We start from the raw sequence: 24,004 nt of genomic DNA on the forward strand, positions 1-24,004 counted from the left end.
ACAACAGTGAGAGGCCCGCGTACCGCAAATAAAAAAAAAAAAAGCATCAAATCTCTATGTTGTAAACCTGAAACCAATATAACATTGTAAGTCAATTATACTTCAATTAGAAAAAGAAAAAGGTGAAAAAAAGAAATTGTTCGGAAAACAATCACATTGAACACACTTCTAGGTGTTGCAAGGCTAAGCCCTGATACTGTAATTTGAAATCGACCAAAAGAAATGGGCAGAATTCAGAATGTTCCTACACTGCTAAAGGGGGGAAAAAAAAGAAACAAAGGTGTAAACAAATGGAATGTAATAATAAAATATTTATTTTTTCTTATCTTCACGACTCTCTTGCTTCTTTGGAAATATTTTATATTTTCTATCAAGATCTATGATTAAATATTTAAATGTTTACTTCAAAACAGAGTTTAAAAAGTGAATAAGGGGCAAACTCACGCAGGGGCAGTTCTGACCTGGAACAGTGAGGAAAGGACAGATCACCCAGGAAAGTCACCAAAGAGGAAACTCTACCCAAAGGATTCCCATAGAATGTCTGTGCCCAGGGAGATTCTAGGGACATAGACACTAGGCTTTTAAGCAACATAGTTCCAGGTGGTTAATCTCTGATTTCCTCTCATGTAAAAACATCCACAGACAAAAAATATATCTTTAAAAAGAACCATCCACGGCTCTGTGGAGGAATGATAAACAATACTGCGTACTTCAAAATGCACCACGGAGGACAAATATTGGTAATGAAGCTATGAACTGGAGAGGGGAAGATGGCGTTTGGGAACGTGGGGAAAGATCTGGAAATTTAGGCATTTACTGCCTGCTCTGGGAAGAGCTGGGGTGCAAGAACAGGGTCGTGGATTTGTGACCCTGTTCCTCAAACATTCGGAAAAGTGAGGGGAAGAAGAGTCCCCACCCCCGCCAGGGAGAAAGGAGGGACTGAGAACCCCACAGATCACAGCTCCACCTATGCATGAAGCCCTGACACCGAGTCCCCGGTTGTCCAGTGATCACCCTCCCCGTGGACACCACACAATCTGGAGCAGACACGGTCGCAGCAGTGAGCGGAGAGGCCGCCCAGGGTCCCGACTGCCGGCCGCGCCCCGGGTGGACTCTGGTCTGCAGACTCCGGAGTTGACCGTGGGGAGGCCCGGGTCCCACCACGGCCAGTTCCAACTGGTCCTTCCGCCCCCCGTCTTCCAACACCCGTCTTCCCAACTCACCATTTCCCAGTTTCTCTGGTTCTGCGCTGTCCACCTCACGACTCTCGTGGCAAGTGCAGGTCACAGCAACAGAGGCTGCCGCTGAGCCACTTGAGGACTTCAAGGGCAGAAATCACGCACCCAGGTCGAGGCCCGACTGAAGAGCACCAGAGCACGCAGACCACTCGCCCTACGTAGTCATTGGAGCGTCGCCCACACGGCTGTAACCAGTGACTCCCCTGATTGGACAGTTTGCAAGGCCCCGCCCTCCCGTGCCTGAGTGACAGCAAGCGGGAGGTCAGGTCTCAGAGCGGAGCTGGTACTGGCCGTGGGCGGGAACTGTCCCCTCCACCGACACTGCATTGAACCATGAGGCCAAGAGGCCCTCACGGAACTGTGCCACTTCTTCACAAACACGGACACTTACAAGTGATCTCCCCATATGTAATAATGAGTCTGGCTCCATTTTGATCTTTGATCATTTCCTGTGGGACCTCAGGGGCACTTGGTTCTGGTGGGAGGATGAACCCCACAGTCTAGACCAGGCCCCTGGGCCTCTCAGATGCTAGGTAACATCATAGTGAATGGCGAAGAGACCTCTTCCAGAACTGTGGCATCTAGAAAGGGACTGAGGGGGAGGGTGCCCCCTCCTGCAGGTAGGCTATGCCAGAGGGCTCAGGTTGCACTCTGCCGTCATGTCTCAAATCTCAGTAGACATGCTGAGCTCATGGGGGGCTGTTTCCAGGACCCAAGGCACAACGAGCAGCTGCGTGGAGGGTCAGATGGTCACGTCCTAGGACAGCTTATATTTCCAGGAGAGCCTAGTACCTGCTGGAAATTACAGCTTCAATGGCATAAAGTGTGAGCTAAGACGGGGCAGTTTGTTGAATAGAAACAAAATTGGTAAACAAGGAATATGTTGCCTTCAAACATCATAACAACCTAGGAGATGCTGTGGGTGCTGAGAAGGACGATCTTTCTTCATGGTGTCAGGGAGGGAATTTACCAAATAATTTTTAGAAATTTAACCATGGTGTCAGGGCCTCACAGTATGTGTGAGCTAATGGCCCATGCACTTTTCATGAGTTCCCTTTTTCAATATCTGTATGTCCCGAATGAATGTTAAATAAACTTCCTCAAAGAGATGTCATTAATGTAATGTTATACCTCTGCTCATGGAGCCTGGTGGATGCAGGTCAGACTATACCTGCAGAGACTGTGTGCAGTGGCAATGGTACTGAGGTTACTGGAGGGTAACGAGTAAAGGTGTTCATGTCCCTTTAGAGGTGAAGACTATCTGCAGCTGACAGGCTGTGGAAACAGGCACTGAACAGAAAAGACTTAGCCAACTCCATCCAATCCTATGACAGCAGGATATTTACCACTTGCTGATTGGATGGAGTTAGTACTTTCCATAATGTTGGAAACTAAAAAATAGGTGCGTATTTGATGTAACCACAGCCTCAAGTTTGCAGTAATCCATTGTGAGGTGTCATTCATTTTTCCAGGTTTAAGAATAGGTGAAATTGGCTGTTAAAAGGAGAAGTACCTTTACTTCTCCTTTTAAGAGGGGATAATCACCTCTTCACTAAATAACTTTTGTATAATGTTTTCCAATCCTTCAAGGCTCTGTTTAATTAACCTTGGGCCATGTTACATAATTTACTTGGAGGATAAGGTCTGTGGGGTCCCATTCTGTGAAGCCAATTTGGAAGTGGCAAAGATTTAATTTAATTTTAATTTTTGAATCATTGGTTCAGAGTTTTCCTGTACTTTAGGACAATGCTTGCTATGACCATGAGGAATTTAGGCAAGAGAAGAGCTGGCTGATAGTTAAGGTGAGACATGCCTATTTGTTTCCTATCTTATGTTCAGTAATTCCCCTAAGATTACCGGGAGTACCTTCCTTAAATTTAGTAGGATCCCAATATGACTGTAATTTGAGAACTGGTATTGATTAGTTGCATGAAGGTTTGTGAATTAGTGCATTACAGCAGATGGCAAAATTAATTCAGAACCTATGTTGTAGAGGCCCCAGAAACCAAACAGTACCCCTTTATCTCTTTTGTTGTATAAATTCTTTTAGTATATTTTGGATTTCCAATGGGTCAAATTGCAGGCCTTTCCATTTTTTTTTTTTTTTTTTGATTCCCTCTCTCTTGTTTGTTTTTTGTGTCACTGGATATACCTTGGGGTAGGGGTATCCTCTCTACCCTGGTATTTATATATTTTTCTCCTCTAGAGGGCCTCATATCAACACCCCCGGGATTAGAAGCTTTCCCATGACAACTGGTTGCTTTACAGAATTTAAGGACCCCAGGCTTAAGTCAGGTTTGAACTAATCCCTTTGCTGTTCCACAGGGGTGCCATGAGTGTTGTCCCCAATATAACTTGGACTGTCAGGATCTTAGCTGCAGTAGAGGCAGGGGCAGTAGCAACAGAAGAACTTGGTCCTGGTGAGAAGGGTCCTGGTGAGTCTCTGTATAAGGAGTATGGACTTGGCCTGCCATCTAATGGCTGCCGTTCCCCTCCCTTCTCTTTCTCATTTATTATTTTTTAAAATTTATTTATTTTATTTATTTTTGGCTGTGTTGGGTCTTCATTGCTGTGCACGGGCTTTCTCTAGCTGTGGCAAGCAGGGGCTACTCTTCGTTGCAGTGCGCAGGTTTCTCATTGCAGTGGTTTCTCTTGTTGTGGAGCATGGGCTCTAGGCGCTCGGGCTTCAGTAGTTGTGGCGCGCGGGCTCAGTAGTTGTGGCTCGCAGGCTCTAGAGCGCAGGCTCAGTAGTTGTGGCGCACGGGCTTAGTTGCTCCGCGGCACGTGGGATCTTCCCAGACCAGAGCTCGAACCCGTGTCCCCTGCATTGGCAGGCAGATTCTTAACCACTGCACCACCAGGGAAGCCCCTCTTTCTCATTTTAAATGACAGCTGTTTCGGGAACAAGGACCTGATGGGCTCACCTCTTGCACAGGGTATAGTCCCTCTCTCCCACCACCTCCAGGGTACGCTGGGACTAACCCAGCCTCTGTCACAGTTTCTCTCTAACACACAGATATACACTGGCACAGACATCAACCCAGGATTCCTTCAAGAGCCCCAATCCCATATTCCTGTTCCCAAAGGCTTAGGAATTCTTGAAACTTTCAACACTGGTCAGCTGATCATAGAACTGAGTCCTGGTGGGGTTAACAATGGAACAGGGCAGCACAGCTCACAGCACAAGCTCCCCAGCACCCAGCAGCCCACAGTGCCAGCCGCCATCAGACAGCAGAGCAGGTGAGCGAGTCACAGCAAGAGAAGACAGACAGACCCATGAGTGGTGGTCTTGTCTGAACATGCCGCTTATGGCACCAACTGTTATGGTTACCTGCAGAGGTGTGGTTCCCATGTTGAGACTGATGCTGGTATATCATTACACATACACACACACACACACACACACACACACACACACACACACACAGGGTAGGATGAGGCTTATGACACAATTGGAGTCTCAGAAGAGAGCAGGAACCGCCTCTCAAGCAGCTCTGAAATGGCTTCAGCAAGCAAGGAAAGGATCCTGGCCTGGGTTTTTATCATGACTAGGGGGTGTTAAAGAAAAAATATTCAATGACACTTGTCAAAGAGGGTAAAGCAAATTTTACCCAGAACCACTGTGACAGGTATAGAGACCACTGCAATGGGATTTCACAGGGGGTGAAAAATGAGTTTGGGCTCAACACTGAATACAGTATGGGCGAGTGGGAATTCATGGCCAGAGGTCAAGGTGGGGATGGAATATTAAAAGAAATAGTCAGGAGTTAGGGGGTTCTGACTAAACGGACCTAACAGGATTGTACTGAAGACAGACCAGGGTGATCACACATCACTTGAGGGGTGATGAAAGTGGGGAAATGCGATCAGATATGGGGGGTAGGGGGATTCTGGTTCAACTGACAAAGCACGGTTCTTACTAAAAGTGGATTTACAAAGAACTACACAAATAGGCCTAGGAGGTTCAGGAGCCTGTTAATCAGGCTCAAACTTTAATAGTTTGAGGAAGGAAAAAATCTTTGAGGGGGGGCGAGGGCAGGGAAAGAGTTCTGCTTGTGCAGTTGGTATCTGAAGCCAGTGCCGGAGGAGGGAGCCCCAGGACTTTCTTAACAGCTTGTCCAGGTGGGGACACAAGGGGAAGAGGGAGAGACGGGTGGCGGGGGTGGGGGGGATTGGGGTGGTAAGCTGTCAGCAAACATCAACTCTGCAGATTCCAACTACTCATTACAAAGACAAAGGTGGGCAACAAATATATGCATTCCCAATTGCCTGTTCTTATATAAAAAAACACAGGAGGCTCAATAAATAATCAAAAGTGTATGTTGGGCTTCCCTGGTGGCGCAGTGGTTGGGAGTCCGCCTGCCGATGCAAGGGACACGGGTTCGTGCCCCGGCCCGGGAGGATCCCACGTGCCGCGGAGCGGCTGGACCCGTGAGCCATGGCAGCTGAGCCTGCACATCCGGAGCCTGCACATCCGGAGCCTGTGCTCCGCAACGGGAGAGGCCACAACAGTGAGAGGCCCGCGTACAGCTAAAAAAAAAAAAAAAAAGTGTATGTTGGGGGTGGCTGGAGTAACAGTGCTGAAGGAAACCAGGGTATGTTGGTGGTGAGTTACAATTTAGAAATAGAATTTCCTATCTTACAGAGTTACTTTGAAATAAACAGAAAAATTTATATATACAATGATTTACTATTTACTAATATTTCTCACCCTTTGTATATAAAAAACCATTCTAAGATTTAATTCCTTTAAACACAATTACTAAAGTATAAACCATAAATTTTTCAGGAAAGGAAAAATTTCAAATCTCTGCTAACTAAAACGACAAGGTACATCCTGGCTTATCCTTCCACGCTATCTTTCATGGGGGTTATTTTCAGGAATAAGTAGAATATTATAATGCAGTAGAGGCTTGGGTTTAGCTCCTTAAACGTAGCAGGATTTTCAAAGATTTACATAAGCTTTGAATAGTTTTCCTCACATCAATTAAAAAAGGAAATCAATTGCTTTAGCCTTTTAAATTTCAATGTTCTCTAGGGACATGCATATACAAACATTGATCTGAAAATCAAACGTACCTGAACACTTAAACATTCATCTCACATCTTGAGGTTCTCTTGCCTAAAAGGAACAAAAATTCTATTTAGTTCCACAATTTTCTTGCCTTGCTGACATCATTTCTCTCAATCAACCTAGATTTTTAAGCCCCCCCAAACCAAAAATGTTATTTCTCACACTGGGAATTAATTATATAGTACTAAGGGAAACTAGAGCCAAATGGCTGCACTATTCAATGGATAAAAGAATCCAAAGAAGGAAACACAAATATTGGAATCAGTACAGATAAGTAGCCAGCAACCCACAGGACAAAAGGAGCCACGTTCAGAAAGTTTAACACATGTTAGGCTCTCCTGGTTGAGACAGAACTGCTGGGCCAGGTCAGTCCCTGGTGGAGGAGGGTAGGGGCCAGCTGAGCAGCCACAGGAATAAACTCTCTCTGGGTAATAATGGAACCACTCCCTTTCTCAGAATTCCATTCCCACAGTGAGAAAACTCAGCAGGACTCAGTTTAAGGCTGTGACTAAAATAAGCTCCCAAATGCATAAGCTCTAACCCAGGACACAGTACTTGGAGACACTGACCTCAGGCCTCTGCTCCCAGGCACACTGCTACTGACCACCACTGATTTTTTTTTAAAATTTATTATTATTATTATTATTTTTTGCGGTACGCGGGCCATCACTGTTGTGGTCTCTCCCGCTGCGGAGCACAGGCTCTGGACGCGCAGGCTCAGCGGGAATGGCTCACGGGCCCAGCCGCTCCGCGGCATGTGGGATCTTCCCGGACTGGGCACGAACCCGTGTCCCCTGCATCAGCAGGCGGACTCTCAACCACGCGCCACCAGGTAAGCCCCTGAGAATACTCTTAATTAGGAAAGCAAAGAATCTGAAAAATAAGCTGGAAGATGGTGTCCTTGACTCCGATGTATCTGTCTCTATCTGTATGATGGCTCAGAAATCTGACTAACGCCTTCTTCACATCAGCTTTCCAAATCTCATGCAAAAGAGGCTATTGGTGAATTCTACCATGGAACCATAAAGGGGATGAATTCTGGAATACCTAGTTCCTGATTTAACCTTCAGGGAGGATATCTCCAACTCTACATTTTATGGTCCTATCACATCCCTCTTCTTATATCAAAGTCTGCCTCAGTAAATGAAGATGTCACTATTGATCACTTGTATTTCCACCACATAATACACCTTAAACACTGTTTCAGGATCTGCTTTCTTGTGTAAGTAAATAGAGGGTAGCAATATAGAAAGTCCTGCTTTCCTTGATTATCAGTAAAGATTCACCATAAAGATAAAATATGGATATGGTTCATCTTCAGTTTTGTAACCATTACAAATTTTATTTATTTATATATATATATATATATATATATATATATATATATGATGTGGGCTTGAGTATTGACATTGTTAACTGAGATTGAGACTTCCAACTGATACGGCCTACAAATATTTGTGATGCTGTTTTTTTGTGTGTTTAATGTCATTTAAGAGGGTATTCACTTTCTTAAATAAATTAAAGTCTTATATCTGGCTCCACCACGGGGGTGTCAGTGGCTGCCTCACTGTCCTTGAGTTCTCAATGTTAGGAGGTGGCCGGTGGAGAGAAGCATGATGTTTGAGGCAGAGACCCTGAGGCAGCCTCGCAAGTGGCCTCCTTCATTGCTGTTAACAATGCCATCACCCTGTGGCAGTTCCTCCTTCAGCTCCTAAAGGAGCCTCAGAACGATCACATGATCTGCTGGACCTCTAATGACGGGGAGTTCAAGCATTTGCAGGCAGAAGAGGTGGCTCGTCTCTGAGGGATTCAAAAGAACAAGCCTAACATGAATTATGACAAACACAGCCGACCCCTCAGATACTATTATATGAAGAATATCATTGAAAACGTGAGGGGTCAGAAGTTTGTGTACAAGTTTGTCTCGCACCCAGAGATTTTGAATACGGTTCCTATGCCAGTGGGCAGGCTTGAGGGAGACTGAAGCTTTACGCATCAGTGAAGTCAGCAGCAAGAGATCCATAGATGAGGAGAATGGAGGGAAAAAGAAGCCACCGCAGCCTGGTGCCAAGACCCCTAGCTGCAGTGACTACAGACACTCTGGCTTATATTCTTCATTTACCCTCAAATCTTTGAACTCCTCCAATAGGAAGCTTTTCAAATCTATAAAGGTTGAGAATCCAGCTGAGAAATTGGCAGAGAAAAAAAATCCCCTCTGTTATCAAATTTGTAACACCTTCCAAAAAGCCACCAGCAGAAACTCTTGCTGCTGTCAATTCAACTGACCCAAGTATTTCTCCATCTTCCAAGGAAACTATCCAAGCGTTGGAGAGTTTATATTCCCCCAAACTGCCTTCCCTAGAAACACCAACTTCTGCATCCAGTGCAACTGCCACTTTTACCACCACACCTCCTATTTCGTCCGTTTGCCCTTTTCAGGAACCTCCTAGAACACCTTCACTACCGCTGAGTTCCAACCCAGACATGGACCCAGACATGTACGCAGACATGGACGCAGACAGGGAATTAGTGGCTTCTCAGCCAATGGAAATTCCAGATAACTTGTCACTGGAGCCTAAAGACCAGGATTCAGCTTTGCCAGAAAAGGACAAAATAATTCATCAAGGTCCAAGAAACCCAAAGGGTTAGAGCTGGCACCAACCCTCATGATCACAAGTAGTGATCCAAGCCCACCGATAATATTAAGCCCATCTCTCCCTAGAGCTTTTCTTAGGCCAGCACTATTTTCACAGACACCCATCTTACTGTCTTGGAGTCCCTTGCTCTCCAGTATCTACTTTTGGAGTATTCTCAGCCCTGTTGCTCCCCTAAGTCCAGCCAGACTTCAAGGTGCTAAAACACTTTTCAAGTTTCCTTCTGGGCTGAACAGTCATGGTCTGTTCACTGTCTAGCCTGGATGGACCTTCCACCCTGGCCCATTTTCCCCAGATCTACAGAAAAAATAACCTATGCACTTGTGGAATGAGAGAACCAAGGAATAAAGAAACAGACAGACATCGAACAAGAATACTTTTAAAGTGCGCAATTGATACTTCCACAATGATAATAGTCTATTGTGATTTCTGCCATTTCCCATTAAAATGATTATTTAGGAGTCCCTCAAAAAAATAAAAAGATTCACTCTCTTCCTACATTTCAATTATACTATACAGTATAAGTGTATCAGATCATCACGTTGTCATCTTTAAATGCAGTTTTATTAGTCAGTTATCCCTCAGTACAGCTGCGGGTGGGGGGCAGGAAGAGTTTCCAGGTACACTCCAATGTTAAGTACAACTTACTGTTTTTCTTCTATCAGTGAAAATGGGAATACAATTGCCTTATATATATTATAGCTGTTGACATTTCAAAGTTTTATAGGCACACAGGGAACACTAATCTAAAATAAATTTCCTTCTAGTGTAAAATGTACAGCTGAAAAGTTAATGCACACACCTCACAGCTTGTGGTTTGACTGAGATTTGTCCTGGCACCCAGCTAGGACTGAGTGATTCAGACCTCCTACCAAAGCCAAGTGCTCTGGGATTCTTCAGCTTAAGTACCTAATGAGTGGGGTTGGGGAGGGATGGGTGGAAGGCTCAGCGCTGTCAAGGCGCAAAGATGAAACTGGAGCCAGCCTCTTTATTACAAACGGTGAGTTCACATCTAAGTGTCTGCCTTTCTTAACAAGAAGCACGGTTCCATGCCAGGGAATCCCAGGCCAGGGAAAAGTTCTGTTACAAACTTTAAGTGCCAGGCGAGGACAGATTCAATCCCAGCGGCGATAAGTGATTCAACTGAGTCAGGCTGCCTCCCGCAGGTTGTCACTCAGGCACGAGGGGGCGGGGTATTGGAAATCTGTCCAACCGGGAGGCTGCTGAGGCAGGTGGGTGGGGCGATGCTCTGCACTGGCGTGGACGTCATTTCTTTCTCCAATTGTGCCTAGAGCCGCTGGCTGTGTGCGGTTCACTACCCCTGGAGAGCCCTCCATGTCACGTATCTGCACGGGTCTTTGGAGTCGTTAGGAAGGACTCAGACTCAGGAAAGCTCGAAATGGTGAGTGTGGTGCCCCAGGCTGCGGCCGCCGCGGAGGGACTGGTCGAAATCGGCCGAAGCCGGCCATCTTTTTGACACGGCCTCCTAGCGCTCCACGCCGGAGTCTACGGATACGCGGGGCCTGCGGCGCCGCTCGTACCTCTGTCCCCTCCGGCTCGCAGCGTGGGGATTGGCCCGGCAGCCGGGACCCCAGGCGTCCTGTTCTGTCACTTCGTGCAGGAACTTCCGCCCCGGCGTCTCTCTGCGCGGCTCTGCGCTCGCAGCCCCTCTTCTCTCCCGGATTGTGCTGTGAACTCGGGCGCCGTCTTCAGGTGACAATCGTGACTTGTTCTCCAGGATTCGGTCCTGGGATTATCTGTTCCCTGACGGGTCCCAGCCCCTCCTAGCTGCCCAGGGGGCACCCGTTTTCCTCTGAGTTTTCCAAATGTTTGGGAAGCAAAGTCTCAAATCAAAGGCCCCCGAGCAGAGTAGCTCTTTGTAGGGCTTGTAGTAAATCATTACATTTCCATGTTATTCCCCGTCTTCACAACGTCAGTTTCCCCTCTCCGATTCACATCGTCTGTCAACTGTTCATCTTCCGTGGTCCATTTCATACAAACCCAATATTTTAATTGTTTTTACTATTTGCGCAGAGTCGTGGATTGCATTGGGAAGGGTGGCGGTCTGTGTATATTTTACAGGAGCGGGAAGCCAAGAACAACTACTTTGAAGTAGGTGTATGAAATTCTTTCTCCTCCCCGTTTTTTTTCTGGGAAGAGACATCCTATGGGAAGTCCTTTTGTCGAGGTTTTTTATGAAACTTTTCTGGACGATCTGTGCTGTGACCACTGCCCGTCCCTGGGTTAGTCCCCTTCAAAAGATTTATTCACTTATTTAAGTTTTTCTTTTCAATAGTGTAAAATGTATTTAATTAACAGAGCTTGAAAGACCATGTAAAATATTTCCAAAGAGGTAAGAGAGTTGAATTTCAGGGGGTAAAAAATTTTCAGTATTACATTCCAGTTGTTAAGAATTTTTGTTTCACTTTTTTAATTCCCTGAGTAAGGTGAGTTCTTTTGGAGTCTCCTTTACTGTTGGTTGATTTCAAATGAAATGTCAGGATTTAGACTTGGAGACAAAAAGTATTCAAGTGTGATTACTTACGTACTAATTAAACTTGCCTTGGAAATAATAAATGACTGACATATTTTTCCTGAAAATAATAGATCACTTGGGGTTTTCTGGGTGAATTAATAAAAGTGGCTGAGAATTTTCTTCTCTCATTTCCACATACACACTGGGTTTGAGTGATTTTGCTGAATTGTCCAAACAGGGTTTCTGTATTTAAATGATCACTGGTGTCTACCGTATTTAAAGACTTGTTCTACTGTCACCACACTAATTTTAAGACATTTCCATCACTCCCAAAATGAACCTCATGTCCATTAGCAGTAACTCTCCCTTCTCATCCCGAGGCCTAGGAAATCACTAATCTATTTTCTGATTCTATATATTTGCCTTTCTGGGTATCTTACATAAAATATCAGTAGTGGTTGAGAGTGCCTGTAGTGGGGAGCAGAGCCTGAAGTCAGTATCTTCAAACTAAGGCCCCCTTTGAGCCTGCACAGGGAAGTGGATCTTCCTGGACATCCTCCTCCTGCCCAATCCTACCTGCTCACACCCACCAATGGTAGTCCTTATACTGTGAGAAGCTGCAGAGCCCTGAAATCTGGGGGTGCAAGTTCACAAGGGTATAGGGATGTTGCCCTTTCAGGGTGGTACTTGTGATTTTCTTTAGCCTAGGCATTTTTTTTTTTTTTTTTTTTTTTGTGGTACTCGGGCCTCTCACTGTTGTGGCCTCTCTCGTTGCGGAGCACAGGCTCCGGATGCGCTGGCTCAGCGGCTATGGCTCACGGGCCCAGCTGCTCTGCGGCATGTGGCATCTTCCCGGACCGGGGCATGAACCCGTGTCCCCTGCATCGGCTGGCGGACTCTCAGCCACTGCGCCACCAGGAAAGCCCTAGCCTAGGCATTTTAAATGTTATATTTGAGTGGTCCCTCCATGATAATAGGTGCACTCAGAGTGTAATTTGTGCCCATTGAGAAGTCTGTGAGGATGAGGTGTCCTGTCTCGTGGACAAAGGGTTTATGAATATGGGAGTCCATTTGGATCAGAACCTTAACCTGAATCAGGCTTAGAGTTTCCTGACTTGTGATAATGGAAGCCTGGGGTAGGGAGAGCTTCCCTGCTTACAGGACTGGGGAGGGTTTGTGGAGCTCCCAGAGTTTATTCCTGTGGCTGCCCAGGTGTCCCTGCCCTCATTGAGGGACTGACCGTTTACAGGAGTTTTATCTCAACTGGGCTTATCTAGACTCTCAAGTCTGTAAAGATGTTCAACTTTCTGAATATGGGCTTCCGAATTGTACGGACACAGCCTGCTTGTATGTTTTGATTCCAATATTTGTGTTTCTTTTCTTGGATTCCTTTATCCATTCAAGATTACAGCCCTTTGATTCTATTTTCCATTAACACTTGGGCTTTTAAAATCTATGTTGATTAACAAATACCATCTAAGGCAAGAAAATTGTGAGGTCAAGTAGAATTTTTGTTTCATTTAGACAAGAGAACCTCAAGACGTGAAATGGGTGCATTTAAGTTCTCAGGTGCTTTTCCATTTTTAGGTCAGTGTTTGTAAGTGCCTGTCCCTAGAGAACTTTAACATTTAAAAGTCCTCTAGTATTCCTAAAGCAGATGAATTTCTATTTTAATGGATGTGGGAGAAAAGAAGAAACAAATTCTATTTCAATTGATACGAGGAAAACACCTCAAAGTTTATGTCAATCTTTCAAATTCCTAGTCCATTTAAGGCTTAATTGCAAACCTAAAATACAGTGTAATATGCCACTTATTTCTGAAAATATCTCCAACGTTTACTGTAATGGAGAGAAAACCTATAATATCCTGTGTGCCTTTAGTTAGAAAGGGAGTTTTCATTTTTTTGTGGTTTACACTTTTATATCCATTACTGTTTAAAGGATCAAATCTTGCAGTGGTTTTCTATATAGAATGGTTAAAATTAAATTCCTAAGGGAAGAAATTAAGACTCCCTGCCCACATGTTGCCCCACTTCTCTGCTCTTCATGCCAGCTACCCTCAGATAACCAGTTTTGATTAAGCCTTCATCATCTTTTTAGTATTTTTTATATAAAACAATCCAGTGCAAATGCCTGTTTTTCTTAAAGTTTTTATTCTAGTAATGATTATTTGGGACCCGCATATTTGTTGTTTCACTACTGAAAGTTAAGCCTCACCCCCTACCTTTCCCCTCGTGCCTCTTACTTGGACAGGCTGATAAGAAAGTGTGGAGGCTCCTGCTCTGTGAGCTGCTGTTTGCTGGGGAGATTTTCCTGTGCCCTGTGCTGCCCTGTGTTGCACTGCTGACCCCACCAAGCCTGGGCTGTATACAGGGAGGATACTGAGTTGAAAGTTTCTGTCAGTTTTTTTGTACTTTGGGAGCAGGAATATGAGAATGGGGCCCTCCTTCCTGTGGTCCTGGGTTGATGTCTGAGATGGAACCTATCTGTGTTTAGAGTGAAGGTGTGACTGAGGCTGGATTTGCCCAGACATTAGTGTTGAGGGTAGGACTGGGGGAGTAGGAGGATGATTATACCCTGTGAATGAGGTGAGCCCAAAAGACAGTCACTACTTTCAAAAGAGCCGTTATTTCAGCGAAAGTGAAAGAGAAGAGACGGAAAGGCAGCCTGTAAGTGGTGAGATTCCAGAAGGCTCACCAAAACTTTTAAGTAACTCTGAGGCTGTTGCCCCTGCATCTGTTGCAACAAAGATCCTTAGCCTCTCGGTTACGGTCGACAACACTCACCGTCTCAGCTTGGCACAGCAAAGGGATTTGTTCAAACCCAACTTGAACTCGGGTTTCTTAAGCTCTATAAGGCAATCAGTGTCAAGAGGAGGCCTCTAGCCCTGCGAGCGGTGATGGGAGGCTCTCTGAGGAGGACCTTAAGTTGGCCATAGGCTTCTGATGCAAGGCACTGTCCTAGGACTCACATTAATATGCCATTAAAGCTGCAATTATCCCCCCATACTGGGATCTCTTACAAACAGAGGAGTCCACTCAGGTGCCTATTATGGCTTTGGTACTGGAAACAGCACCCCAGGAGCTCAGCTCGGCCACTGACACCTACTTGTGATACGATGGAGCCAAACCTTGGCCGTTGGGCTTATGCTCCCTTGGAGAGATGACATTTCTTTCTTCAGTCCTTTGAAAGATGCTGTGGTGCTGTTGGAGCCACCCTCTCCAACACCTTGGTTCCCTGGGTAGCTGCCTGGGATTCACTGAATGCACAGCTCTGGGGAGTGAATAGACTAAAGATGACAGTACACCCTGGAACATGATGGAGCTCAGTGGAGAGTTGCTGCCCTTCATCTCTTAGTTGAGACAGCCTTGATGAAGAACCAAAACCAACTGTCGCCACACCTAACCAAACATCAGGCAGTCATCAGGATGAGTTGTAATGAGTCAGTGCTCTTTTTTGAAAATAGACTTCAGCTTTTTTTAGGTTTACTAGGAAGCTGATCAGAAATTACAGAGTTCCCAAATAACGCCTCGGCATCCACACAGTAGTCATTATTCTTTAAATCTTGTATGACTGGTCCATTTGTTACAATTACTGAACCAATACTGATGCATTAAAGTGGGCAGGTAACATTAGCGTTGACTTTTTGTGTTGCATAATGTATGGATTTTGCAAATGTATAATAACATGAATTAATCATTTCTGCACATATAATGTAATTTTACTTTCCTAAACTTCCTCTCTGCTTCAGAGATTGATTCATCTCTTCCTCTAATCCCGAAATCCTCCAGAACCAAAGATCATTTTCCTGTCTCATGCTTTTGTCTTTTCCAGAATGTCATATACTTGGAATCATGTAGTATATAGCTTTGTCAGATTGGGTTCTTTCACTTAGCAATATACTTTTATGCTTCCTCCATGTGTTTTCATAGCTCTACCTCATTTCTTTTCATCAGTGAACAGTATTTCATCGTATGGCTATACCGCTCATTATTTATTTGACTCTTGAAAGATATCTTGCTTACCTCTGACTTAAGCCAGTTATGAATAAAGCCCCTACAGGTATTCGTGTATGGGTTTCATGTGAACCTAAGAGCTATAAGAGTTGAAGTCATTTGGACAGATAGCAAGGAGTGTGATTGCTGGATCTTACTCAGTATGTAGTGTTTTGAAAGGAAGCTCCTGTCTTCCACTGTAGGGCTACCAAATTCCATTTCCCCCAGCAATGAATGAGGATTTTCTTCACCTTTTCACCAATATTTGTTGTTCTGAGTGTTTTGCATTTTAGCCATTCAATAAGTGTGTAGTGATATCTCATTGTTTCATTTGCAATTTCCCATTGACATTTGACGTTGAGCACATTTTCATATTTCCTGTTTCCCTTCTGTATGTCTTCTTTGGGAAGCTGTTTGTTAGATATTCGGCCAGTTTTTCATTGGTGGTTTGTCTTCTTACTTTGACAATAATACTTTAGATATTTTGAATACCAGTCATTTATCATGTATGTGTTTTGTAAGGATTTTCTCCTATTCTGTGATTTTCACGCTCTTTACACTTTCTCTTGAAAGAGGCATTTTTCATTTTAATGAAGTGAAATTATACTTTTTTTTCCTTTTATAAATCTTGTGATTGTTGTTATATTTGATAATTTGTTACCAAACCCAAGGTGACCTAGATTTTGTTCTGTGATATTTTCCAAGGGTTTATTACTTTTGCATTTTACATTTTTCTCTCTAGCTTCTTACAGTGTATTCTCTTTGTTTTTTCCCTAGTTTGAATATGATATACTTTGATCTCCATTTCTGTGTTTTCATGTTTTCTGTTCACTGAGCTTCATGAACCTATAGGTATTGTCTATCATTAATTTTAGAAAACTCTTAGTTGTTACTTACATGTTCTATTTCTTTCTTTCTTTTCCTTTAATTAATTTCATTATGTGTATCTTAAGTTTTGTGTTAAAGAAGGTCATGCCAGGCTTCATAAATATTGTGTTGTATCTTTTAGTTCCTTTTGGTCTTTTTGTTAGACTCTGGTGAAACAGATTCTTTTGGGTATAGGCGTTAAGAACTGAATATTTGGGTCATATTTTAAAAACATCTTTTCTTTTTTCCAGTTTTAGGACATTGGTTTGCCCTTTGAAGTCAGTGCTCTTATGTCTCTGGGAGGACTTGTTTATTTCAAGCTTTTAAATTCTCTTCTTGTGAGATTAAGAATCACAGCTTCTAAATTCATAAATCCCAGAACTAGATTTTCACCTGGCAGTAGCCAGTGTGGCTGCATACCCAACACTTGTAGCTGAAATTGCAGAATGGAGACTTTATGTTGTGTTGGAGAAAACCACTGATGAAACCTATACATATTTTCTAATCATGGGAAAATTCACCATCACACTATTATGGACCTCAGTGAACCCCCTTGCAAACTGTAGCTCTTAAACTGTTCCTTAAGGACAGTAAGGCCCAGGGTATACTGTTAGGGTGTGATGAGAAGAGTTTTTCTGGCATGTAATTGCACTGTGTGTTCTAAAATTTGGCTGGAAGCAGCCCTGAGGCACATGAGTATAGGGATTTTGTGGTCTAATATAATATTGCTTCTTCCTCGTGAGTGAGCTCTAAGTTTCAAATTTTCTAGCTGCATCAAATTATATATATAGAGAAAGGAAAAATAGAGTCTTTGATAATTGTTACACAAGTAGAAGGCAGTGGTTCCCCAGAAGAATATATTCAGGCGTCTGCATCTGATTTCTTTAAAGGCCTGGAGGACTTTGGGAGAATGTGGCCAGCCGGGATTTGTTAAAAGTTCGATTTCTCCAGGCACCTGGACTCTGATGTTAGATGATGGGACTAGGAAAAAGCTTCCAGTTCTTGACAGTGTTTCTATTCATTGAAGCCTCATGAGTCTTGATCCTCTGCCTTATGAAATGCTGTAAATGGAGCATCATAGGAAGAAGATGAAAGAATTTTTTTCACAAGAAATTGATGTTCTTAAAATGATATTTGTTTTATTTGTACAGTATTTCTGTCATTTCCCTGCATTCTCTGGGCTCTGCCATTGTGATATAAGTGATAATGTGTAAATAATTTTCATTTCTTCATGATGCTGCTAAATTATTGAGGAAGTGTGGAGAGTAAGTTTCTCATGATCAAGTCATAGAATAACTTTGTAAATAACAGAATCGTACGTAAACTTCCTATAAATGAAGTGTGGATGTCTAGTTCTGTCAATCTCATGCGTCTCGGTGTACACATATTTTCGGTATTTTAGGACTCAGTGACCATAGAGGATGTGGCTGTGGACTTCACACTGGAGGAGTGGGCTTTATTGGGTCCTTCACAGAGGAAACTCTACAGAGATGTGATGCAGGAAACCTTAAGGAATCTGGCTGCAGTCGGTAAGAATGAAGAAATTCCCTAACTTTGTCAATTAGAGAAGTATTTCTTACCTGTCAATATTGTTCCAAGATGTGGAACGTGGAAAGGGAAGACATTGGTAAAGAAACTAGAAATGGTCAGAGCTCATCCTGGACCTAGAATCTAATAATTTTTCTATAATTTATAGTACTTTGGGATCATTTTTCTGGGTCTGCATTTCAGGAGCAAAACGGGAATATCATGACATTGAAGATCAGTACAAAAACCAGGGGAGAAAATTAAGGTGAGTCACACTTAAAATACAAAGCACTGTCTCGTGAGAATTGCAGTAATATTATGAAAAATTTAAAAGAGCAACATAATAAATAACCCCGCCTTCAAATTGAGGTTTGTTTGTTTTTTTTAATTTATTTTTGGCTGTGTTGGGTCTTCATTGCTATGTGCAGGCTTTCTCTAGTTGCAGCGAATAGGGGCTGCTCTTGGTTGCGCTGCACGGGCTTCTCACTGTGGTGGCTTCTCTTGTTGCAGAGCACGGGCTCTAGGCTCACGGGCTTCAGTAGTTGTGGAACCTGGGCTTAGTTGCTGCACGGCGTGTGGGATCTTCCCAGGCTAGCGCTTGAACCTGTGTCCCCTGCATTGGGATGTGGATTCTTAACCACTGCACCACCAGGGAAGCCCCAAATTGAGTTATTCTTAGAAAATGTTTCCCAAAAATATTTTCTTAAATGGGATATAAATATTTAGTATTTGCAAAATAGTTCACTTGCAGTCATTAACAATAAAACCTATATTTGAATATCACTTTTTAATAGAAAGTGTGAAGTCCCATTGAGAACATTCAGTATATTCAATTTCTAACAGTTCACACATGATAGAAAACCAGTTCCTATAATTCATAATAAATATAATAAATGTAAAATGATTAATGAAGAAGTCATTAATAATATTCTCATTTATTACAGAACTTTTATGGTAGAGAGATTCTGTAAAAGTAAAGACATTAGTTTATGTGGAGAAAATTTCAACCTTATTCCAACTATCAATCTGAACAAGAAAACTCCTGGATTAAAACCATGTGAATGCAGTGCATGTGGAACAGTCTTCATGGATCATTCATCCCTTAATAGACACATGAGATGTCACATTGAACACAAAACACGAGAGTATCAAAAATATGGTGTAAAGCCATATAAATGTAAAGAATGTGGGAAAGCATTCATTTATCCTGGTTCTCTTCGAATGCATGAAAGGAGTCACACTGGAGAGAAACCCTATGAATGTAAGCAATGTGGAAAAGCATTTCCATATCAGAAATCCTTCCGAACACATAAAAGAATTCACAGTGGAGAGAAACCCTATGAATGCAAGCAATGTGGTAAAAGATTCAGTGCTCAAAAACGTTTCCAAATACATGAAAGTAATCACACTGGGAAAAAACCATATGAATGTAAGGAATGTGGGAAGGCCTTCACGTGGGAAACAAGCTTTCGACAACACATGGTAACACACACTGGAGATGGATTTTATAAATGTAAGAAATGTGAGAAAGCATTCATTTATCCCAGTTGTCTTCGAATGCATGAAAGGAGTCACAACGGAGAGAAACCCTATCAATGTAAACAATGTGGAAAAGCCTTTAAAAGTCCTGAAACTATTCAAATACATGAAAGAATTCACAGAGGAGAGAAACCGTATGAATGTAAGCAGTGTGGCAAAGCCTTTAATTATTTCAGTTCCTTCCAAATACACAAAAGAAATCACACAGGAGAGACACTGTATGTATGTAAAACATGTTCTAAAGTACTGAGTACTGCCAGTTCTCTTCGAAATCATGAAAGAATCCACACTGGAGAAAAGCCCTATAAGTGTAAAGAATGTGGGAAAGCCTTCACATGGCAAAAAACCTTTCGAAAACATATGATAACACACACTAGAGATGGACCTTATAAATGTAAAAAATGTGAGAGAGTATTCATTAATCCCAGTTCTCTTAAAATACATGAAAGGATTCACAGTGGAGAGAAGCCGTATCAATGTAAACAATGTGGCAAAGCCTTTAGTTACTACTGTTCCTTACGAGTACACAGAAGAACTCACACTGGAGAGAAACCCTATGTATGTAAACAATGTGGAAAAGCCTTTAGTTGTAATGAAAGCCTTCAAACACATGAAAGAATTCACACAGGAGAGAAACCGTATCAATGTAAACACTGTGAGAAAGCCTACAGATACCACAGTTCTCTTCGAACCCATGAAAGGAGTCACACTGGAGAGAAACCTTATCAATGTAAACAATGTGGTAAATGTTTTAGTTCAAAAAAAGGTTTCAAAGTTCATGAAAGAACCCATACTGGAGAAAAACCCTATGAATGTAAAATATGTGGGAAAACCTTCCGTTCCACTTATGTTCAACTGCATGAAAGAATTCACACTGGATAGAAAACCTATCAATGTCAGGAATGTGGGAAGGCCTTCATTTATCTCTCAGTCATTTGAAGACACATGAGACTGCACACTGCATAGAAAACATATAAAGTGTGGAGAATGGGAAAGGCTTTTCTGATCTCAGTAGTTTAAAAGGATGAAAGGATTCCCTAGATAAAACTGCATTTGTAAACAGCCTGGGTAACAACTTCAGTTGGCCAACATCATGTATGAGAATTCCCATGAAGAAGTAGTATAAATGTAAATAACATGAGATAACTTAATGGAAAGTACTCCATGCCTAATGTTCCAGAAAACCCTCAATATGAAAGATTTTTTTTTAAAGTTCTATAAATATGTTGTTTAGTAAGGATCTTTCTTCAAGTGTATCCTTGAACAGTGGATTTCTCTTAATTTTAGAAATGAATATTAATGTGAGGTGATTGTGTACATTGTCTTTCAACAATAGTACATAAGATTTAAAGGTAGTAATTTTTCCTTTAATCAGATAATGATTATTTTTCTTTCCATTTTAACACTGTTGGATCCATGGGTGAGCTTAAGTGTATTTCTTTTTTTTCCTTTTTTTTTTTTTTTTGGCTGTGCCATGCATCATGTGGGATCTTAGTCCCTTTACCAGTGATCAAACCTGCACCCCCTGCAGTGAGAGCACAGAGTCTTAACCACTGGATTGCCAGGGAAGTCTGCAAGTGCATTTCTAATATGCAGTTAGTCTTAAATTTTTATAATGTTCTATTCATTCTCAGTTAATGAGCCATTGCAAAATGGCAGTTTGGTATTTGTTGGGTTATGCCTAGTAGCTTTGTGTGGCAGTTCCTGGATATTCATAATCTATTATATATAGTACCCTTTTCACTGAGAAAGATACTTTTTGGTGGTGGTGAGTATAGGAACCTTTTTTCATTTTCCATTATACTAAACACTTGGAATAAATTTTATGTATGGGAAAGATGTCAAAAAGTATAGTTTCATGTAAATTATGCTTTGTATTTCCTTCTGACTGGTATTTGGTGAATAAACTATGAGACTTGTGATAATACAAAAAATCTATAGAGTTGGAGATATCTTGCCTGTGAGTAATATTAAGATCTAGACTTTCCATAATCCATCCCCTTTTTCGTTCCATATCAGCATTCACCAATAGCTCACCTGTGTGTGATTTAAAAGCAGGTACAAAGAAGATATTCTTCAGATACTGGAATCCCCACACTGGTAGAGAGGCAGATTCATAGGAGCTTCAATGACACCATCTTCCAGCTTATTTTCCAGACTCTGTCCTTATAGTTAAGAGTATCGTTAACACCACCAACAAATGTTTGATTTCCATTTTTATGGATATATAGTTTCCCCTGCTGTCTTCATACCTTCCACATCAGAGATGCATCAGAGTTTGAATTTTTTCTGTAAGGCCTCTTGTGTCCACTGTCAAAGTATTCCAGTGTTTTATGGTTGGGAATATTCTCTGATTCCACTGTTCTCTGGATTGTATCTTCATAATGTCTAATTTGTGTAGGAAACACTTTGTGCTGTTAATAGTGCTAGTGAGTATGTGTTCCTGACTCACCATAGCATTCACAATGGTGCCACCAAAAAGAATGACATGGGAGTTTGTTTCTCTGCTGCGTTGTACAGTGGTTCCTTGACCCATTGTTTACATGTGAGAATAAGCACCTTCCGTCAGGAAGATGGTGGGTTTTTCCTGTTAATTATAGCTGAATATAACCCCTCAATGTGTTTTTTATTTTATTTTATATAATTAAAACTGAATTTTTTTGTAAAACAGTTTTTGTAGTCGTTTCAAATATTTTACCAGTTCTTTGATGCTTTCGTTAGCTAACACATGTTGTTTTTCATTTCCTCAAAGAATATATTGAAGTACCCATTTTATAAATATTCAGAAAAACTTGCAGTTTTCTTCATTTGATCATTATACAATATGAGTCTGTGAATTTTTATCCTGTGAATAGAAGGTCAACACTTTATCCTCAGGCCATTTCTTTTTTTTTTTTTTTTTTTTTCATTTCTTATTTTTAGTTACAGTTTTGTCCTGGACCTAATTTCTTACTCATCTGCAAAAGTTTAATCTTGGGTTTTTTTCAGTGCTGTCTTGCCAGTGACCACAAGATCATACCTCTAGTCAAATACTGGGGCAAAATGAATTCAATTAAGAATTATTACAGGCAGGCTTCCCTGGTGGGGCAGTGGTTAAGAATCCGCCTGCCAATTCAGGGGACATGGGTTCGAGCCCTGGCCTGGGAAGATCCAACATCCTGTGGAGCACCTAAGCCTGTGCACCACAACTACTGAGCCTGCGCCCTAGAGCCCATGAGCCACAACTACTGAGCCTACGCGCCTAGAGCCCTGCTCAGCAACAAGAGAAGCCTGCACACCACAATGAAGAGTAGCCCTGCTTGCTGCAACTAGAGAAAGCCTGCACGCAGCAAGGAAGACCCAACGCAGCCAAAAATAAATTAAAAAAAAAATCTGTACATATACAACTGAATCACTTTGCTGTACAGCAGAAATTAACACAATATTGTAAATCAACTATACAATAAAAATTATAAAAGAGACTGATTACAAATCCTATAAGACTGTGGTGTGTAACAGTAACGGTGTTCAGAAGGACTTCTTATAGGAATTTTACTTGTGTTAGAGGATTTGATTGCTGTTCAAGGTAGCAAGAAGTATTGAATGCTTTTAGGCGGTTAACTTTATTTTATCATTGGTGATCATAAATCATTTTCTTGAAAGCAAGAACATTCTCGTGGAGCTAAACTTAATTGCTAAGAAACTTTATTCAATTATATTAGAAGAGGGGACTGTTGGTCATTTTTATGATTTTTTATTTTATCTTTTATCACTATTAGAGACAGGTTATAAAATACATAGATTCACTTCTTAGTATGCTAGGTAATATTTTTATAATCTCTTTTGTGACATAACCAAGGCCTATAAATTTAGGCAAATTGTGAGACAATAAAAAGCTAGCAAGAGAGAAAGATAGGACTGCTATGGCAGTGAACCCTTCTGAAGGACTATACTCTTTAAACATTAATTTTATTGAACTATAGTTGATTTACAATGTTGTATTAACTTCTGTTGTACAGCAATGTGATTCAGTTATATATACATATATATATTTATTTATATTTATATTTTTTTCAGTTTATTACAGTTTATAATAGGATGTTGAATACAGTACCCTGTCCTATAAAGTAAGACCTTGTTGTTTATCTGTTCTATGTATAATACTTTGCATCTGCTAATTCCAAACTCCCAGTTCATCCCTCCACCATTTCCTCTCCCCCTTGGCAACCACAAGTCTATTCTCTATGTGTGTGAGTCTGTTTCTGTTCCATAGATAAGTTCATTTGTGTCATATTTTAGATTCCACATGTAAGTGATAGCATTTGGTATTTGTCTTTCTCTCCCTGACTTAACTTCACTTAGTGTGATAATCTCTAGGTTTATCCATGTTGTGCAAATGGCATTATTTCATTCTTTTTTATGGCCAAGTAGTAGTCCATTGTATATATTAACCACATCATCTTTATCCATTCTCCTGTCGATGGACGTTTAAGCTGATTCCATCTCTTGGCTATTGTGAATAGTGCTGCTGTGAGCATAGGGATGGATGTATCTTTTTAATTTATTTATTTTTGGCTGCATTGGGTCTTTGTTGCTGCGTGCAGGCTTTCTCTAGTTGTGGCGAGTGGGGGCTACTCTTCATGGTGATGCACAGG

General features: G+C 41.9%; 1 protein-coding gene and 1 pseudogene across 1 annotated transcript; both read left to right on the plus strand.

Annotated features, from left to right (window-relative positions):
- The first annotated feature begins 969 nt into the window (after positions 1 to 969).
- Positions 970 to 9,278, plus strand: LOC132518470 (ETS domain-containing protein Elk-4-like; annotated as a pseudogene).
- Positions 9,279 to 10,219: 941 nt separating this feature from the next.
- On the plus strand, positions 10,220 to 22,040 carry LOC132517531 (zinc finger protein 709-like). Its single transcript, XM_060144906.1, has 4 exons — positions 10,220 to 10,368; positions 17,707 to 17,833; positions 18,036 to 18,096; positions 18,776 to 22,040. Exons 1-4 carry the CDS (start codon positions 10,366 to 10,368, stop codon positions 20,250 to 20,252), a joined length of 1,668 nt encoding a protein of 555 aa, XP_060000889.1. The 5' UTR covers positions 10,220 to 10,365; the 3' UTR covers positions 20,253 to 22,040.
- Positions 22,041 to 24,004: the final 1,964 nt, after the last annotated feature.

The sequence above is a fragment of the Lagenorhynchus albirostris genome, chromosome 3 (genome assembly GCF_949774975.1).
Source record: "Lagenorhynchus albirostris chromosome 3, mLagAlb1.1, whole genome shotgun sequence".
NCBI classification, from domain to species: Eukaryota; Metazoa; Chordata; class Mammalia; order Artiodactyla; family Delphinidae; genus Lagenorhynchus; species Lagenorhynchus albirostris.

Coding starts and splice junctions, on each gene's coding strand:
- LOC132517531 (XM_060144906.1), top strand. Junction 17,834..18,035: donor AAGGAATCTGGCTGCAGTCG/GTAAGAATGAAG, acceptor TCTGCATTTCAG/GAGCAAAACGGGAATATCAT. Junction 18,097..18,775: donor AACCAGGGGAGAAAATTAAG/GTGAGTCACACT, acceptor CATTTATTACAG/AACTTTTATGGTAGAGAGAT.